Source organism: Carex rostrata, chromosome 35 (genome assembly GCF_964058835.1).
Source record: "Carex rostrata chromosome 35, lpCarRost1.2, whole genome shotgun sequence".
NCBI classification, from domain to species: Eukaryota; Viridiplantae; Streptophyta; class Magnoliopsida; order Poales; family Cyperaceae; genus Carex; species Carex rostrata.
In genome coordinates this window covers 4089983-4112093 of record NC_135952.1, presented here as the reverse complement: position 1 = coordinate 4112093, position 22111 = coordinate 4089983, and the positions used below count along the sequence as shown (strand labels likewise).

At 31.4% G+C, this 22111-nt stretch overlaps 1 protein-coding gene across 1 annotated transcript; it reads left to right on the top strand.

Annotated features, from left to right (window-relative positions):
* The first annotated feature begins 541 nt into the window (after nucleotides 1-541).
* Nucleotides 542-5651, top strand: LOC144549361 (meiosis-specific protein PAIR2-like). Its single transcript, XM_078298066.1, has 12 exons — nucleotides 542-825; nucleotides 1349-1382; nucleotides 1470-1511; nucleotides 2158-2286; nucleotides 2576-2683; nucleotides 3064-3106; nucleotides 3187-3228; nucleotides 3346-3473; nucleotides 3568-3580; nucleotides 4203-4273; nucleotides 4366-4455; nucleotides 5625-5651. Exons 1-12 carry the CDS (start codon nucleotides 542-544, stop codon nucleotides 5649-5651), a joined length of 1011 nt encoding a protein of 336 aa, XP_078154192.1.
* The last annotated feature ends 16460 nt before the right edge of the window (nucleotides 5652-22111 follow it).

The window sequence follows — 22111 nt, the reverse complement described above, 5'->3', positions numbered from 1 at the left end:
CTGACAATTTTATTTTCACTAGCCATATATGATATAGATTAATATATGTTGTTATATTTATTGTTAACAACACATGATAGACGAAAAAAGTGGAACATATATTATTTTAAGAATAACATATCAACTTATTATTACACGTTTATAGAATATTTATGAACATAGACGATTATTTTTGAAATAATAATGATACACGTTCAAATTCAATGCTAACTAAAAACTTAATCACGATACTTTGTGAGAAGAAAATAACTTTATCCTAAGCTCATTAAATGTTTTGCAGTACAGGGCTAAATAATCATTTATATTTATTGTGAGAAAATAATAAAAATGATTTACCATCACGTAGCAAAAAAAGGAAAAAAAGAATTATTCAGTTAACCGAGACACTGAGTTCAGTTCTAGTATCATATTGAAATATAACGACTAAACAGGAAAAGAGAAAATTGAAGGGTTCTGTTGGTAAGTTTTTCCTGACATGTTATTTAATTCCGTCTTTCCCACCCTCTTCCCCCAACAAAAAAAAAAAAAAGCTCCGACGAAAATGGCAGGTTCCTCTTCTACGCGACAAGCGTTTTTTCCTGACATGTACTTTCCGTCTTTCCCACTCTCTTTCCCCAACAAAAAGAAAAAAGCTCCGAACTGCATTGCCGACGCACGTACTGCTTCATGCGATCAGATGGGCAGCAGCCGAAGCAGTTCGAATAGCTGTTCAAGCCACTCACATTCGTCAGAGAGACACAAGATTCCACTGAGACTGTCAGAGTCGCTTACCAAAGAGCTCGTACGGTCACCAACACAGCAATTATTGTACAAACGGCTGATGAGGTTCTAGGAACGGCCGCTTGTACGACAATTGCCCTTCCCAGAACCTTATCAGCCGCTTGTACGACAATTGCCGTGTTGGTGGCCGTACGAGCCCTTTGGTGAGCAGTTCTGGCAGTTTCGGTGTAATCTTGTACCTCTCTAGCGAATGTAACAGTTGAACAGCTATTCGAGCTGCTTCAGCTGCTGCTCGTCTGATCGCAACCACAAGACTTGGTGCTGCATGGTGTGTAGTTTTTTTTATTTGCAGCTGCAGATTTTTGGGTAGTGTTTTGTTTTGTCAGGCAGCTGCTACTAGCCTTGTTTTTATTTTTATTTTTTTTGGAGTTCTAGTCAAGTGGTACACTGTTACTTCTGTACCAGATCCTTTTTAACGGTATTGTCTCAAAAATGTTATTTTACTTCATGCTATCTTTCCTCAATGTTTACTATGTCATTTAAGGAACTATTGCTAACAAATTATTCTGATAAAGAACAATGTGTAAAATATACAAGTTATTGATTCCTCAATGTTTACTTTTGTGAGTTTTGTTGCTGTTGTCAATGATGACTATTTCAAGGTTACTTTTGCATAAATTCCCACAAAAGAAGTTCCAGTATCATACTGAAGAGGATATATATTGATAAATTCTACTGTTGTATTCCAGCGTACCATTCTGATGAAGCTGTTACACTATGATGAAGTCACGGTATGTCGGAGCTTGAGATGTGAGGTTATGTTTTCCCTTCGTTTGTTTTTATTGAACCAAACCATGATTAAATTATTGCTTGGGTGTACCAAGTTAGACAAGACACAATTGTATGAGATTACATCCATCTCAAGTTGTTCTATCAGTAAATTATTGTGTAGTGTTGAAATTGATCCGAATAAATATTTTTTTCAACTTGATTTATTTCTTTAACTATCCGAATTTCTGAATTTTTGACCCAACATGTTGTACATTCTATTACATAGTTTGGATCTTTGGAAATATATGTAGTGGCTAATTTTGGGTTTGATATTGCACGAACCATTTAATCAGCATACGCTGGTCACTAAATGAATATCACTGGTTATCAGTTGAATCATACAACCAATATTTATCTTGTTGTTCCCTTTTTTTTTTTTAAGTTTCATCACCATTTTATGCTGTCAATTCTCACCTAGTGTAATTTGCAGCTTAGATATTAGTTATGACAATAAAAAATGAAAATCCAAAAGACAACTATTAGAATTTATTTAGCACTTCTTGGTCTAATTACTTTAATGTTGCAGTCCTTCCAACAAAATGCATGCAGTTACTGAAAAGATTGGCTTTCTACTAAAAAATTTCTTGTGAACATTTATCATTACAGCCTGAGGACTACAAGCCCCCATTTTTCAGAGGTTGCACAGAGAACGAAGCAGTGAATATATGGCACAGGAACCCCTTAAAGATGGAGGCCGGCGATGTAGATAGCAAGCACCTTGCGCTAGCCCTCAAGGTACTCCTTTTACCTGATTGGTCTAGTACCAGCTTATGCCTGTAGGGATCAGTGCATAATTAATGTTTAAGAGAAAAATAACAGTCAAATGACGTCTGCAAATGTATTCATTGTGTACTGATATAATAGACATTAACTTACCTATTGTGCTATTGGTTGCATCAATGGCTGAAATTGAAATCCTGCCAATGTTATACTATTGTTTCTTGTTCCTTTTATTGTGATAAATATGATAATTTTTTTTTTCATCATGTGGGTGTACGTTTGCCTATATGTGTTCTTTGTGTAGGTTAAGGGTGTTCTTGATCCATGTGAGGGTGACAATAGAGATGCCCCGGCTGATGATATGAGCCTGGGAGATGATTCTGGAAATGAAAAAGACTATTCTGACAGTGAGGTTATTCTCTTTCTCCGTGTGTTCAGTCACATTTCTGATTTAGCATCGAGGTACTGATATACCTGGAGTTTCCATTTGTTGCCTTTGGATTACTTGTAAACAATATACTCCAAATAAAATTCATAGATATTTTGTTGGTCAAGTTAAAATTACTGTTGGTGCCAACCTCCAAATCAAGTTCAATGTATGGTAGAGGGTTATGCTTGTTACCATTTTTTGCAGTTAACGATATTGTACTAGCTAAGTAAATAACGGACACTTTGTAATTTTTTTCGTTTATTAATATATTTGTGAATGGGCATCCAGCCCACTCTCCTTCAAAAAAGAAAAGTCCAACTTATGCTTATAATTTAAATGTTTTCAATACCACAAATTTTCAGATCGGGACTGCTGAACTTGATCGCTGCATCATTGCTCCTAATGGTAAGAACATTTGTCATCGTTTTTTTCGCCTTTAAAATGATTGATATACCTCCTTGTTAACTGAATTAGTAATTTGACAGTTCCCAAGAAGGAAAATGGAGCAAATGGTTCAATTTCTGATGGCCAGTGATCCTTTTAACATAAGAATACAAAATATAGTGGTGACACACAGTACTAGCTTTCTTTCTATTCCATGTCTGAACTTTTTTCTTTTTTACAAAAATTCTTGCTATCATTAGATGGGACTCAAGATAATGCAATGGGGGCAACAAATATGGATGAACTGACAGCTTTAGTAAGAGAATGGATAAATACTAGGGAAATCAACACTGATAATATCTCAGATGTTCTCTCATACTTCCCAGAGGTTTATTCGGGAAGTTTTCTTTTACACATATACATCTGTCTTTTTCATTTCCATCTGCAAATTTAATAATTCTCTCTTTGTATAAAACTTGCAGGCACTGATTGAAGGTAGTTGGGCATGACATTATGTTATGATTTGAATAAAATTTATTATTTTAGTAATGATACGACGTGTTTCATTCTGGTACTTTATGGTAATCCATAGTGTAATAGCCTGCAGGGAAATTCATTCTGGTACTTTATGTTGACATTGGTTCAATTCTCAGTCCATATCTGCTGCTTTTTTGCTTGAAGCCCAATGTAATAAGCACCAGATCCACACCATTGAAGTACTTATAGGATTTTGTGTTGGTATAAATCATGTTTGTTTGCTTAGGTCGAATGGACCGGGTTGTAGCAGCAGCCTGCCTTTGAGGAGAGAAAAGCAAAAGATATGTATCTGCTGAAACCTTGTATTTGTTTTGAACTCTTATCCTCGTTAGGATTCTGTTTACGATTACAGAAATGTATTAACTTAGGCTTTTAAACCTGGGTCATATTGTTAGAGATGAACAAGAGATAAGTAAAAGAAGGGTAATATACTTGCTTGGTTTGTACTGGTATTCAGAGTTAGATTAAATTTGTTACCATCCCCTCTCAGTAAATTGCAGCTTTAGAACCAAATGTCCTATATAACAAATCTTTATTAGTAATAAAAAAATTCTTTAATTACTAACATCCTTGTTTATAGAAATTCTGGATAATCTAGTCAACCAAGGGCTTTTAGCCAGAGCAAGAAAGGACAGCTTTACTATAAGCAAGGTAAACAAACCTGCAATTGCTCCTGTCATATTAGTTCATTTTAATTTACAGATTGATATAACCTCTTTCCCATTGCTAGTCCCAACTGCCAGATTGCAACTGGGGAGCAAGTAGTAATGCAAGATGTGATAAAACTACAAGAAGTCAACAAGGGTCCTGACGAGATTTTGATGTACATGAAGGTATGCAAAAGGGCTTGTATACCTTTGTCAAAAATTCAACCAGTAGAAGATTGGGTATGCACTTTGTGCTCGATTTCACTCAGGTTTGCTTCAGTTATGCAATGAACTACACTAAGCGATATAAGTGAAAAACATTAGACAAATAAATAAAAAAGGGTAGAATAGTTGTTGAATGGTGACTGAACCATTTCTGGTGGTATGTTCTCCTTTTTAACGGTACTGTCTCAGAAATGTTATTTTACTTCATGCTATCTATCCTCAATGTTTACTATGTCCGTTAAAGGAACTATTGCTAACAAATTATTCAGATAAAGAACAATGTGTAAAATATACAAGTTATTGTTAAATATGTCTCGAATTATCCAGCTTATATGTTGTCTGTATTTTACTAGGTTGCATATAATCACATCAGCCCAAATAATTTTAAATTACCATGCTTTATTTGAATTTTGAATGTACAAAAACAATTATTTACAGGTAAGCAAGTTGTCCATTCTGAGATCATTAACATAAAGCTCCTTGAAATTAAAAAGAAACTTGAAGTAACTTTTAAGGCCCCAGGAAATCTTTTTTAAGTTTGTATGCGTGTGATATACCAAAGAAAGAGGTTTATGAAGTTCATTCTATTATTTATGGGGAATAATTTTGTTACATTATGAAGGACTCTTGAAAGCCAATAAATGGTGTACCAGTTGTTTATTCGTATTATGTAACAAGCTTTTTTCAACCTTTTTACATAATTTCTGACACAATATTCATGGGTTTGTTTTTCATGTGTGTTTCAAAAAGGGCCCTAATACATCCTTTATCTTGTTAGATAAAATAATGCGAGACGGATCAACTATTGGTGGAGTCCATTCAGTCGGTTCTGATCAGACTGGGACCTGAGAGAGATCCGAGATGCAATACATACAGTGCTTGTTGATGATGGCAATGTATGTAGGAAAAGAAAACCAGAACTTATGTTGTAAATCTATACTTTAATAGTTGAAAACCAAAGCAATGTTAAGGCTGAGGACACTTCATATTACAAAATGGCATAGAGAACTCGTATCTGAACAAAAATTCCAAAATAAGACACAATTACTTTTGATCACAAAATGATTTTATTCATTCGAGTTCTATTGTTTTATAGTTCACTGACCTAGTTGTTGTTGCAACTTTGACAGGTGAAGGAGAGGTTCAATGAGTCATAGAGATTGTTTTTTTTTGTAGAAGTTGGTGCTTAGTGTTTTCTCTGTCTTGTAAATAATTGTTTACAATATCAATTGCAATAGTACTGGGTGTTACTTTGAATTTGTTTGAGTTGCACTGCCAATGTGGTTTGTTGCATATTGTAAAGTTCTATGGCAAATTTTACCCGAAAATCTTTTATTCTGTTCTGACATACGTGATTTTACATTTCTGTTCTGTAAACAAGCAACTCTATTTTAGGTTATTTAGTTTGATTTTGATTTTTGAAGTTTTTTTACATAATTTGATAGTGTTAGCTTTTCATTTGATGTGTAAAGTTTGGAGAATATGGGTTGAGTTGGCAGTTGTTCAATAAATCCAACCAGTGGTACTTCTAAGATTTAACAAAAGTTGGATTTTGAAATTCGATTGACAATTTTCCATAAAATAAAATAAGAAATAAAGTAAAAATGTTATTTTATGTAAGATCTTTATTTGACCAGGTTGAACAAACCATAACATATACAAATTAATTATATTCATCAAATTTTGCCAATCCTAAGTATAGTTTGGCGATATATTATTTAAAGCGTCACTAAGTTTTTTTTCTGGCGAGAATTTGCAAAATGAATAAAAAAATTAGATGAAACCTAAACATACATATGAACTAGTAATCATATTCATCACTAGATTTTATTTCCAATAAAACAACAAAATATTTTCTTTGCTTATTGGTTTCTGATGTTATTGAAGTTTATGAAAATAAATAAATAAATTTGAATTATAAGATGATGGAAGCACCTTTTGTATTTTCAAATAAAATAAGATATTGTTTAAAATGAATTAGCTTCTGGATTTAATTTTGCTATAAAAATTCTATGAAATTCTAACTCCCTTGGGGCCTGTTAGGCTGCAGCAATGAAATTATTGTTCACGTGAGAAAAAAAAAAATTCACTTAGATTGAATTTTTTTTTTTTCCCCACATGAACAGTAATTTTTCAGTTCAAAAGTTTTGAAATCCTGTAGCCATTCCTATTCCCCTCATACCGCCGAACAGGCCCTTAAAAAGACAGCTTTTATGAGAATAAGATTGAAGATGAATGTGATGCTATCAAATATTTGTAACAAGTGTTTGCAAATATTAAAAAGTTGCTAAATTGATGTTTGACGTCTAATTTAACTTTTCATAGTAGAAACAAACTCTTTTTAAGCTCACTCTTTAAAGAGAAAAACCGTTTTTTTTTTTGAACTGGTTCGGCTATTAGGCTATTAAGTGTTTGAGAAAAAAAAAAGAGAGAATAAAAGTAGGTAGGTAGGTAGATTAGTAGGCTGTCATATCAAAACCGTTTTAGATGCACCCCACAACGTCCCCACCCGGGCGACCCCTACGCAGTCAGAGATGACAAGGATAATACACAGCATGTTCTTTGAGATCTAGAGATGCATAGGCTGTCTTGCTCTTGCCCCCTTGACCCTGATGAAACAGATTCAACAAGTGTTGCATGCATCTCTTGAGATTATGATCAACAAACAGCAACATATTTTAATTTCTCAATTTTAGCAATCAGTAGTTAACTGTAATGTTTCCTTAGGTCATGTTTTTAGGTTTTAGCTTAAAGTACTTCAACTCTTTTTGTTTAGTTTTTCCTTATCCACTTTATTTTAGGCTCTGTAGTTTTAATCATGTAATTTCAACTTCATTTATTAATGCAAATTGCCCAAGGGCTTCCAATCACAAAAAAAACAGAGAGAGAGAGAGCATGCATTTTCTGCACCAACAGTTTTAGATTTATTGTTCGGTCGGAAACTCTGCAGTTGAATATATAACGGTAACATCGTCTGACCTACTCGACTCATTTCATTAAAAATGAAAGAAGAAGACCACAGTGAACAACAGGTAAATATTTGATATTTACCAATTAAAAATTGAGTTTTATATATATGTGACACTTCAGACATAATTAAAAACTAAGTTTTATATATCAATAAACGCAACAAGCACATAGAATCCATGATTAATTTGCTACATTAGATTAAAGAAATTAACCTAACTATTTTAGGTTAACAAAAATGTCCTAAATTTTGAGCTTGAAAGAGCATGTGTTCTTTTTTTTTCATAAAAAGATTAATTGCACTGAAGATTAAGTACATGCTGTATATCTAGGCGCTAAAATAAAATTTGAGAAACATAAAAAAAATTATCCATTAAAAAAAGTATTTTCTTCCGTTTACATATGACTTGCCTGTAAACATTATAATAGAAAATCAAATATTTTGGTGATAAATGATTTCAGTCTAATTGTGTATTGTGTATACTTGTTTCTTTTCAAAACACAATTTTAATTTAATTTTATTATTTATTAAAATTTGCGTAACTATTTATCAAAATTGCATCTTGATAATAAATAAAGTCGAGTGATGATATTTTTCCCTATAAAGAAAAACATCCCATCATTTTTAATAAAATCGGTACTACCATTCTATTTAGATATTAAATTTTGAAATATAGATATTATTTGATTTTATATTACATTATCGAATATGTGTGAGTGAATTTTCACAAATATAATATTAACAATGTGATTTATAACAATTATTAGACCTCATATATTATTATTTTTGTATTTGAATAAACTAGCAATTAAATCGGTTGATCCATTGGTCCAGCCAGTAAACTATTGAACCGAAGAATTACTAGGTCGATGTCCGATCCGATACTGATAACATTGCTTACGATATGAATTCGCATCCTCTGAGATATCTCATATTTTGTGTGATATTTTGAAAAATCTCAACCATTTAAATATGTTTTGTACGAATATCAAAGCTCAAATAATATTGGTTCTCCAAAGTGATTTTTTAGCACAAAATAATAGTCTCCATAGTGAATTTTGACTCGTTCTCTATGGTACCGGACCGCATAGAATATTTCAAGCCATATCAAAAATCACTTTGGAGACTATTATATTTAGAATATGGAATTCGCTTTAAAATTTGAGACACAATAAAATACAGGTAATGATTTTAACACAACTATATTTTTTATTAGCACAACAGTTTCAAAATTTTTAAGTGTATAGACAATTTTATCCCTACTTTATTGTTACTATAACTTGTCTTATTTGATTATGCAATCAAACACTTCTTTATTTAAAATTATAATTCACTTTATTTCTAAAATCAAAACATCTCCCTTTAAATACATTTCTTTCCTAAAAAACGTAGCACAAAAATTAAAACTCATAATTAACAAGATGAAAAATCAATTTATCAATCAACAAAAAGAAAACTTATAGTTAAATTAATAAATAATAAATTGTAGATTTTATTAATTGAAATGATAAAGCTAGTTTGAAAACGGTTGTTTTCAGTAAATTTTTGTAGCATTGAAATCAGCAGTTTTCAAACTAGCTTAATAAATAGTAAAAAAATTCCCAAAAATATAAAATTTGGTCTCCAAGTAGATTATAGTATAGATTAAACATCTAACGGTTTGAATTTGTTGTTTGGACATCAGAAAAAAAAAAAAAAGGCCGGCAGCAAATTAGCCACAGATGTAAATTATTATAATTATTATTTTTATATAAAACTATGGAGACCGGTTCTAAATTGACTAGCCATCACTTTTGATTACCGGTCTTACATAATAAAAGGCATATCTTTTCTTCTTTGATTGGCTATCAAACAAGTAAAGGATAACCTTATATTATGCTACTAGCTAATTGAAAACTTTAAGTATAGCTAGACTTTTGAATTTGAAAAGGCTAAATAAATTATAATAAAAAAAAATCAAAGTGGCGCAGCAAAAGCGTAGTGAATTTATACTACTAGTTAAATTGATTAAACTATACATTTTAATTTCCAGTCTAATTATTTTCGACTAAGAAAAAAACTATTTTCTATTTTGATTTTTATTTTGAAGACGAAATTCTTTTACGGGGGGAGAATGTTACATTCTACAAATATATATATATATATAGAGTTAGGCTGGGGTGCTATGGATAGCATAGTGGCCTCTATGCTACGGCTCAATATTCGAGTTTTCAAAATCTAAACGGTCGATCCGAACCGTTCATCTTATTCTCCATATTAATATCTGCTTGGAAACCAAATTTTACATTTTTATAAATTTTTTTACTATTTATTAAGTATTTTACAAAATTGTTGATCCAACGGTGGCTGCACAAAACAGTAAAACCGTTGGATTAGCGATTTTCAAAGTGGCTTAATAAATAGTAAAAAAATTCAGAAAATTATAAAATTTGGTCTCCAAACAGATATTAATATGAAGAATAAGATGAACGGTTTGGATCGACCGTTTGAATTTTGAAAACTCGAATATTGAGCCGTAGCATAGATGCCACTATGCTATCCATAGCACCCCAGCCTAAATCTATATATATATATATATATATATATATATATACAGAGAGAGAGAGAGAGAGAGAGATGGGCTACAGTGAGTTGCGAAGTAAAGCGACTATTTTACTTCACGCTCATATTTTGCGATTTTAAAGTTTAAAATGTTGATCCGAACCGTTCATCTTGTTCTCCATATTGAAATGTGCTTGGAGGCCAAATTTTATATTTTTTGGAATTCTTTTACTATGTATTAAGTAATTTTGAAAGTCGTTGATCTGATGGTCCAGAAAATTTTACTGTTTTTTACTGTTCACAGCAAAACAGCAATTTTCAAAAATGCTTAATAAATAGTAAAAAAATTCCAAAAAATGTAAAATTTGGTCTCCAAGCACAAGCACATTTCAATATGGATTAAACATCTAACGGGTCGGATCGGTCGTTTGGACTTTCAAAATAAAAATACGGCGTGAAGTAGAAACGCGTTTTACTTCGCAACTCACCGTAGCTCATCTCTCTCTCTATATATGTATGAGTAGAACTAGGTGCTCTTAAGCTCACCAAAGTTTTGGTGAGCTTAACTCTAAAACTCATCAAATCGATTTCAAATGACGAATCCGAACCGTTGAAACCCGTCTACCTTATGTGTGATGCATCTACATGTGAAATTTTTAAATATTCGAATTAATTTAGTATAAAGTCAAGCGGTCAAAATTAGAAAGTTAATAAATTAATTTTAGTGCATTCATTTTTTGAACGTTTTTTGACCGCTTGACTTTATACTAAATTAATTCGAATGTTTAAAAATTTCACATGTAGATGCATCGATCACACATAAGGTAGGCGGGTTTCAACAGTTCGGATTCGTCATTTGAAATCGATTTGATGAGTTTTAAAGTTAAGCTCACCAAAACTTTGGTGAGCTTAAGAGCACCCTAGTTCTACTCTCTCTCTCTATATATATATATAGAGCAAAACTAGGGTGTGATGTGCTCACCAAAGGAGATTGGTGAGCACACCTCCAAATAGCTATCGGATTGATTCCAAATTACGAATCCAAACCGTTGAAATTCACGTACTTCATGAGTGATGCACGTGCATGAAATATTTTAAAGTTTCGAATTCATCAAGTACATAGTCAAGCGGTCAAAACAATGATGAAAAATTAATACATAAAACATTAAAAAAAAATTATAAAATGTTCATTGTTTTAACCGCTTGACCATGAGCTAAATGAATTCAAAACTTTAAAATTTTTGCATGTACATGCATCACTCACGAAGTACTTGAATTTCAACGGTTTAGATTCGTAGTTCGGATAGTCATTTGGAGGTGTGCTCACCAACCCCTCTTGGTGAGCACATCATATCATAGTTTTGCTCATATATATATATATATATATATATATATATAGAGGTGGGCTACGGTGAGTTGCGAAGTAAAACGCGTTTCTACTTCACGCTGTATTTTTATTTTGAAAGTCCAAACGACCGATCCGAACCGTTAGATGTTTAATTCATATTGAAATGTGCTTGGAGACCAAATTTTACATTTTTTGGAATTTTTTTACTATTTATTAAGCTTTTTTGAAAATTGCTGTTTTGCTGTGAACAGTAAAAAACAGTAAAATTTTCAGGACCATCAGATCAGCGACTTTCAAAATTGCTTAATAAATAGTAAAAAAATTCCAAAAAATGTAAAATTTGGTCTCCAAGCACATTTCAATATGAAGAACAAGATGAACGGTTCGGATCGACGTTTTGAACTTTAAAATCGCAAAATATGAGCGTGAAGTAAAATAGTTGCTTTACTTCGCAACTCACCGTAGCCTAGCTCATATATATATATATGAATATGAAATTAACAAAGTGACAATTCAATGTAATATTCCAAAATTTTAAAGAATTTCAGATTTTTGTTTATCAATTAAGGAAACTTGAGGGTCAATTTATAAGAAGTGTTTCATAAAATTATTTGAAACAACCTTAGATTAATTTATAAATTAAGGAAATTTGAGGGTTTATTCTATGAAATTTCTAAAAAAATAAAAATAAAAACAACAACGTGGCGGCATTTGAGCCACGCGGCTCTCATGTATTAATCGACACCCTCTAACCGACCCCCACCATTAAATAAGTTTAGAGTGATGCTGGACCAAAATTTGCCATAAGTTTATTATACCTCTATTCGATTCTCTTGAGAAAGAAAGAAAAAAATTAACAGAAATAAAATCGGAAATACAAAACAGAGAGAATGAGTACGAGGAAAAATGAGAAAATGGAAGAAAAGAAGATTTACATTACTTCTAATTGGAAAATATTAGAATCTCATGCTACCAGATGTAACTACGAAAGAGACGCACGAGACGAGATTCTTCAAAGTTGCAGATCACTAACGAGCTCATCTTTCTATTCTATGTACTCAGGTGCGGAATTATTGGACTTGTTTGATATTATATTTTTAAGAATTAAATTATTATTTGTTTGTCATGTTGAATGATTGTTTGTTGCATTATTTGAGATGTGTGAATCATATGCATAGCCCTATCAAATTATAACTGGATTTGTGTGATTGTTCTCCTATTTTGGACTAAGGTCGAAAGTCACCATTTGTGATGATTACTAACTTATCAAAGTCAATTGCTGGGCATTGACTTTGAGCGATTATGCACATATGGCATGTGGTCAATTACTTGCTAGGCGGTGATTGATTAAATTAATCAATTGCAGGGCGTTGACTGATTGTGACGGAGACTTTGACTGACTATAAAGAAATATCTGATAGATGTCATATCCAGTCAATTGCGGAGCATTGACTGTTTTGTTTAATATGGTAGAAATTACAGATTCTGAGTTTATTGTATGCGAAACATTATCTGACTATGAACTAGACTTTAATAAATGGTATAAGTCCAAACACAACAGATGAGGGTCAGTTTGAGGGTACTATATGGGTACCGACAGGTGTGGGTTTAGCTTGACCACCTGTGTAACAAGTTGGTGGATCATCTGTTTGTGTTACCAGACTTGATAATCTAAGTTTAAAATCAAATATATCTCTGTTAAGTTTCATTTGAGATTCTATGAGTTGAGATTCGATTTAATATTGTGATTGAGCATTTGCATTTATTTATTTATATAAATTGAACTGGTAATGTCAAGTTGCAAGGATTTAATTCTAGATATGGATTGATTGCAAGTCCAGTGGCCTGATTATGACAAATTCACACTGGAAGATAATATTATTATTATTATTTCTCATCCTCACCCTTTGGGTTATTTTCAGATTTATTACACGGATATAGAGAGACGGTTCTAAATTGTATCTGATAGCATAACCACATGAAGTTGGGGATTTGTGTTGTTGAAACTGACAAGATGTGGGAGATATTTCTAAAATATAGTTTGTCGTATTTTGTCAGATAAATTTTGTAAAAAATATTGAGATGTTATTAATATGTAATGGTGTTATTGGTAATGCACATAAAATATCCACTGCCTTACGTATATGTTTTAATAAATATACGTGACATGCTATTATACCCGATTAGGGGGTGACAAAATTGAAACATAAATTAGATATTATTTAGGCCATGTTCGGCGCAGTTACTGTGTGCGTGGGAAGAAAAAAAATCAGTTGGAAAAAAAAAATCTATTCCCACACACAGAGTAAGAAATAGTTCAATTTAACCCATATCTCAAGTTCGTTTCCAATCTCATGTGTCCGCTGAACAAGACCTTAGAAAGTGATTGTGATTGTTTTTAACTTTGCTACTTAAAAAGCTCGCACTTCTTTTTAAGCTGGATAATTATCCAGATTATATAACTGAAAAAAGATAACAATGGTTTTGATTGATTGTTTATTACATTGCATAAGATTAAACGCAGAAAGTAATTAGATTGTTAAGATTTTTTGACAAAGCAATTATTACTGTAATAGTTAGGTTAAGTGGTAAGGCAAGAGAGGCAAAGGTGCATGAAAGGCAGCCTAGGTTAGGCGTAGATTGTAAACAAACTATCCTGGTTTTTCACTTAACAAAAATAATTAAAACCTGACCTCACCTGACGTAACGTAGCCATGAGTCATGAGTCATGACGCGTGGCCGCCTTCATGAAGAGTTGAAGACTAAGTGAAGCAAACTTTTGAGTTTTGAGTGGGCGTGGGCGTGGGCGGCGTCCTTTCCCCCCCGTGGCGTGTCTCCTCAGTCTCCTGTCCTGAACAATTCCGCCAATAAGGCAATAACAGGAGTTGAGTTACAGGTCGACACTGGGCGAATCTCAAAGCTCAAATAATACTGGCCCCCCCGCGTCATCCCCGAATAGGCACCGGACACGTTGGTCACGCAAAATATGAGATATCTCAGAGGATATACACTCGTCACAAGCCTACGATAAATCACATTTAAATGCTGGCCCCCCCCCCCCCCACGTCATCCCTTCATCAACTATCTCATTTACAAATTCATTCTCTCTCATATCTTATCATAAGAGGTATTGTGAATTTGTGATGATATTAACTCAATTGTTAAATATTCTCTCATTTCTTTGATTTTATTCGTTCAACATATATAAGTTTGAATTTTATATTAGCATGCATAGAAATTAGATCCAAGCTATCCACTATAATATTAAATAGTTTAAATTAGAAAGGTGCTTTCTATTATCACAAACATTAATAAAATGAATGCATCGGAAGGATATTAAATTTCAGGATCTTCGAGTTTAGAAATTGAATAAATTGGGATACATTGATGTAGGTAATTATGGAAATCAAATCATTAATAAATTATCACAATAATAATTGCTTTATAGAGAGATATGATAATTGATAAGATCTTTAAACAAAGTTAAATTTGTCCATACATTCATTTTCAATATATCATAAGGATACACATTTAATACAAGTGATATGCACTGATAGTCCGGTATTCAACTCAGAAAAAAGATATGCACTGATAATTTTATTTTCACTAGCTATATATGATATATATTTAGAGGAGGGATCCAATTACATCTTTTTTTGGTGACACCGAATTACACTCTTGATTTTTAAAGTTTTTAAAGTTCAAATAGTCAATCCAAACAGTTCAACATAATGGATATATTAAAAGGTGCTTGCAGATCAAATTTTATATTTTTTAAATTTTTTTTACTATTTATTAAGTATTTAACAAAATCGCTATATTCATACCATTGAATTTTTGTACCCATCTTAATAAATAGTAAAAAAATTCAAAAAAATTTAAAATTTGATCTGCAAGCATATTTTAACATATTCACTGTGTTGAACTGTTTGAATAGACTATTTGAATTTTGAGAATAACGTATCAACTTATTATTACACGTTCGTGGAATATTTATGAACAGAGAATATTATTTTTGAAATTGTAAATAGGAGCATCCTGCGAAATAATGTCTTTATACACGTTCAAATTCAATGCTAACCAAAAACTTAATCACGATACTTTGTGAGAAGAAAATAACATTATCCTAAGCGCATTAAATGTTTTTGCAGTACAGGGCTAAATAATAATTTATATTTATCGTGAGAAAATAACAAACATTATTTACCATCACGTAGCAAAAAAAAGGAAAAAAAAAATTCAGTTAACTGCGTTCAGTTCTAGTATCAATCATATTGAAATATAACTAAGTTCAGTTCTAACAGGAACAAAATAAATTGTTCAGCAAAAAAAAAAAAAAATCCTGCTACGTTTATTTCCCAGTACAGATCATATTTAGCTGTCAGAGAAATGTTTTGCCTTCCCATTACTTCTAACAGCAGGAAAAGAGAAAGGGGGAATTTCACGTATACCCCTCAAAAACTTCAAAATTACATATTTCCCCCTCTAAAGTTTAAAATTACATATTTCCCCCTCTAAACTTCAAATACTCACAAATTTACCCATTTTATTGTCTTTTATATTAAAAGTCATTCTAAATTTATAAAATACTCATTTTACCCTTTTATTAAAAACATATAAAGCCCATCAAACTCAAAATTGAATCTGAACAATTTTTCTACCGTCCAAACTGCTTTTAAATATGCATGCGCAAGATCAGCACGAATCTTGATGCGAACACGCACGTATATTGATGTGACGTGCACAGATCTTAATGCGATGCGCACCAATCAATATTGCTTTAAGATCCGTGCATGCTAGATCAACACGAAATTGAAGCACTATGCACAAATCTTAACGCGATGCACACAGATCAAACGGTAGAGGAACCCTTTAGATTTAAATTTGAGTTTGATGGGTTTATATGCTTTTAATAAAGGGTAAAATGGGTATTTTAAGATTTTTGAATGAGTTTTAATATAAAATACAATAAAATTGGTAAATTTGGAGTTTTTGAAGTTTAGAGGGGGAAATATGTAATTTCAAACTTTAGAGGGGGAAATACGTAATTTTGAAGTTTTTGAGGGGTATACGTGAAATTCCCCCAAAGAGAAAAATGAAGGGTCTGTTGGTAAGTTTTCCCACTCTCTTCACCCTAAAAATGCTTCATTCGGAAATTCGAAGAGCTCTCTCACTTCTCCTCATGGCAGATCCCTTATATAAAATGATTTCCTCTTTATACTTCTTCTTCATATCCAAACCTCTCCTCATGGCAGATCCCTCATATAAAATGATTTCCTCTTTATTCTTCTTCTTCTTCTTCTTCATATCCAAACCTCTCCTCATGGCAGATCCCTTATATAAAATGATTTCCTCTTTATTCTTCTTCTTCTTCTTCTTCATATCCAAACCTCTCCTCATGGCAGATCCCTTATATAAAATGATTTACTCTTTATACTTCTTCTTCTTCTTCATATCCAAATCTCTCTCTATACCTTGGCCTGCACTGTCACAGCACGTGATGCTTCACAAAGCACACTATCCTTCGCTCAATGCGCACGGGCTACCGAAGGCACCGACGTTGAGATCATACGGGCAGCAGCCGACGCAGCACGAATTGCTGATGAAGCTGCTCGGGCTACTGTGACCTTAGCTGGAGAGGCATAAGCTGCTACCAAAGGGCTCGTGCGACCACCACACCGAAGTTGCTGTAGAAACTGCTGATCAAGTTATACGTAGGAGCGGCGGTGGCTGCCGCTGATGCAGCAAGAGCCACTGCAGCTTTTACAGTTTGATCATTAGCAATTCTACGGCAACTTCTGTGTTGGTGGTCGCATGAGCCCTTTCATCAGCAACTTTGGCAGTATTGGCAGCGGCTTGTGCCTCTTCAACTAAGGTCACAGTAGCCCGAGCGGTTTTAACAGCAATTCGTGCGGCGTTCGCTAGAGAGTGGAGTACTGAGTGAAAAAGGTAGAGTTCGTGGTGCCAGCGATGGTGATAATTAATACCCAATCGAACTCAGACTGGTGTTACTTACTTTGAATTTGTACAAGTTGGTGCTTAGTGTTTTCTGTCTTCTGAATAATTGTTTACAATATCAATTGCAAGAGTACTTACTGGTGTTACTTTGAAATTTGTTTGAGTTGCACTGCTAATGTGATTTTACATATCTGTTCTGTGTTAGCTTTTCATTTGATGATGTGTAAAGTTTGGAGAATTTGGGTTGAGTTGGCAGTTGCTCAATAAGCTAATAAAGTAATAATCAATAAATCCAACCAGTGGTTCTAAGAATAACAAAAGTTAGATTTTGGAATTCGATTGAGAATTTTCCATAAAATAAAATAAGAAATGAAGTAAAAATGTTATTTTATGAAAAATATTATTTGATCAGGTTGAACAAATCATAACATATACAAATAATTATATTCATCAAATTTTGCCACTTGTATGGTTTACCGATGTATTATTTAAAGCGTCACTAAGTTTTTTTTTATGGCGAGAATATGCAAAATAAATAAATAAAATAGATGAAACCTAAACATACATATGAATTAGTAATCGTAGTCATCACTAGATTTTATTTCCAATAAAACAACAAAATATATATTTTCTTTGCTTATTGGTTTCTGATGTTATTGAAGTTTATGGAAATAATTAAATAAATTTGAACCATAAGACGATGGAAGCACCTTTTGTATTTACAAATAAAATGAGGTAATGTTAAAAATGAATTAGCTTCTGGATTTAATTTTTCTATAAAAATTCTTTGAAATTCTAACTCCCTTAAAAAGACAGCTTTTATGAGAATAAGATTAAAGATAAATGTGATGCTATCAAGTATTTGTAACAAGTGTTTGCAAATATTAAAAAGTTGCTAAATTGTTGTTTGGCGTCTAATTTTAACTTTTCATAGTAGAAACAAACTTATTTTACTTAATTAGAGTCATAATTGCCCCACAAAAAAGTCTAAAATCAACATGCCAGATAAAATTCCAATCAATTTTTAAAAAAAAAAAATTGGAACTAACAGAAAATATTTATGAAGTTATTAATCCCTTACATCAAATATTCCAATAAATTTTACAAAAATTTCGAACTAACAGAAAATTTCCATTCAAACAAGGTGATAATTTAAGCTCTCTTTACATTATTATAAGTTTCTTTAAAGAGAAAAACCATTTTTTTTAAATGGTTCGGCTATTGTGCTTTTTTCATGCATTAAATGAAGAGATAGTAAAAGTAAGTAGACTACCGTACATGCTCTTGTGAGAATTCAGAAAGTACATAATTTGAGTTAGTATTTTATTTTTGTCAAATTTGCACATAAAACCTCAAATATTTTGATATTTTATTATAATGACTGTGTATTATGTATTGTGTATATTTGTTTCTTTTCAAAACACAATTTAAATTTTATTTTATTATTTATTTAAATTTGCGTAACTATTTAGTAAAATTGCATCTTGGTAATAAATAAAGTTGAGTGATTATATTTTTCCCTATAAATAAAAACATCCCATCATTTTTAATAAAATCGGTACTACCATTCTATTTAGATATTAAAATTTGAAATATAGATATTATTTGATTTTATATTACATTATTGAATATGTGTATTATAGATGCTTAGGAGAAAAAAAATCCATTTCAGAATTCCTTTTTATGAGGGTCGATCGGGTATTAAATTGAATGATGATATTAATACAATGCTTAAATTAAAAAAATAAAATTGTAGCTACTCTTATATTAATATCGAATAACAACTGATATAAAAATCAATTATTGTACGAAGGGACTCGAAGCACAATTATTGTGCGAAGGTACTTTTTTCTTTTTCTTTTCTTGAGATTCTTGATAGTGACTATCGATGTATATACAACTTACAACAAGCATCCACTAGACTATTTCACTTGTGCGAAGGTACTTGGAGCACAATTATTGTGCTCACATTTTGGAATTTAATTTTTTTTTTATAAACCATAATTAAAAAAATGGATAAATTTCACCGTAGGTCACTAAACTTTGTTATTTGTCACGAATTGGTCACTCAAATTTGATTTGTTCCTTTTAAGTCCCTCAACTTTGTTATTTATCTCAATCAAGTTCCTCTATACTTTTTTCATCCAAAATAATAACAGAATATTCTAATTTCGTTAGTATTTTGAATGTAATATGCTCATTATGTTAATATTTTGGATGAAATGAGTATATTCCGTTAATATTTTGGAAGGAATACGAATATTCCATCAAGATTATGGTTGGAAAAGTATAGAGTGACTTGATTGAGCCAAATAACAAAGTTTAGTGACTAAAAAGTGACAAATCAAACTTTAGTGACAAATTTGTGACAAACAACAAAGTTTAGTGACCTCTATCGAAATTTATCCTAAAAATATATATTTTTAGAAATCCAACATTATTATTTTTTTCTTTACAAAAATCATAAGAACCGAAATGTCATTTTGGTCCACTATTTTGTTTTTGGGACCGAAATGACTGGGCGCCGTGCTTTCTCCCGGTCTCCTCTCTCGCATATATCACTTTCATTTTCAATTCCGCCAATGACGACACTGGACTGTCAGAAGGCTACGAAAAATCACATTTAAATCCCCATATTTTTCTCTTTTCACCCTTCATCAAGTATTTCATTTAGAAATTGATTATCTCTCATATCTTATCATAAGACCTTTGTTTAAAATCTATTTATTTCTCATAAATTATTGAATGATTTTTTTCCCTTAAAAGTTAGATTTATAAAAGTAGTAAATAGTTTGTTTTTTTCATTATTTATTTTCGTCACATCTCAAGATTTTAAACAATACAACAGTGAGAGATTTAATTATATTATGAAAAATCTAGCAATATTGTATATATCAATTTATTTTACCCATCTCCAATAATTTTATTGACAATTTTCTTAAAATCCAAGTAACATTGTTTCAACTTGATTAATTTTTTTAATTAATTTATCTAACTATTCTAATTTTCTGAAAACTTATCACAACAAGCTTAAGCGTATTCCTTAATTCGGATAGTATTTTTATAAATGAATGAAATTAGTATTATTCAGGAACTACATTCCATTATATAATTTAATACAATCCTAGGTATAAGAGAATAGAAAACTGAATGATAAATTAGATTATTCTAATTAAGTTCACGTAGTTGTTCATCTATGATATATTATAAAATTGAAATCATAATTTAAAATTACGAGTAACTAATTCAGTATTTTTATACAAAGAGATTTTGTGATGATATTAACTCAATTGTTAAATATTCTACTATATAGTTTCATCAAAGAAATATCATCACTAATTTAAAATTATTTCTTTGATTTTATTCGTTGAACATATATAAGTTTGAATTTTATATTAGCGTGCATAAAAATTAGATCGAAGCTATCCACTATAATATTAAATAGATTAAATTAAAAAGGTGTTTTATGTTATCAGAAACCTAAATAAATATTTGCATTTATTTGATATAATAATTACACAGAGATCAAAAAAAAAAATTTGGCATTGGATTTATTAAGGTTTTACATCAATGTATCAAATAAATGCAATTTTTTTTTGGCATTGGATTCTAATAAACAAAGAGGATATTAAATTGCAGGGATACATTGATGTAAGTAATTATGGAAATCAAATCATTAATAACTGATTACAATATTAATTGCTTTATAGAAAGATGATAATTGATAAGATCTTTAAACAGGGTTAAATTTGTCCATACATTCATTTTCAATCAGAAGGATACTCATTTAATACAAGTGATATGCACTGATAGTCTGACATTCAACTCAGAAAAAAGATATGCACTGATAATTTTATTTTCACTAGCCATATATGATGTATATTAATATATGTTGTTATATTTATTTTTAAGAACAACACATATGATAGACGAAAAAAGTGTAACAGATTATTTTAAGAATAAAATATCAACTTATTATTACACATTCGTAGAATATATTTATGAACAGAGACGATTATTTTTGAAATTGTAAATAGGAGCATCGTGTGAAATAATAATGCCTTTATACACGTTCAAATTCAATGCTAACCAAAAACTTAATCATGATACTTTGTGAGAAGAAAATAACTTTATCCTAAGCGCATTAAATGTTTTGCAGTACAGGGCTAAATAATAATTTATATTTATTGTGAGAAAATAACAAAAATTATTTACCATCACGTAGCAAAAAAAAGGAAAAAAAAGAATATTCAGTTAACTGAGTTCAGTTCTAGTATCAATCATATTGAAATATAACGACTAATCGCTAACAGGAACAAAATAAATTGTTCAGCAAAAAAAAAAAATCCTGCTACGTTTATTTCCGAGTACAAACCATATTTAACTGTCAGAGAAATGTTTTGCCTTCGCACTCTCTTCAACTTGTCACAGCAGGAAAAGAGAAAAATGAAGGGTCTGTTAGTAAGTTTTCCCACTCTCTTCACCCTAAAAATTGTAAATAGGTATCTTGCATAGCCTAGCCTAGAGCACTTAAAAAATAAATAACAGTACTGATTATTTGGAAGTGATCTTGAAATAATAAAAAATAAAAAATTAGAAAAGGAATTCATCATAACAGTACCATTACAATTACTAAAACATAAAATTGGAAAATATTCCTCTAAACAACAACTTGGACAAAAGAAATAAAACTAGAGAAAAGTAAAAACAACGTTTCTCCTAAAAGAAGAGCTAAATTGATAAAACGGTCAGATACGTAAGGCGAGTGCAATGATCGATCGCATTCACCACAGAGACAGCAA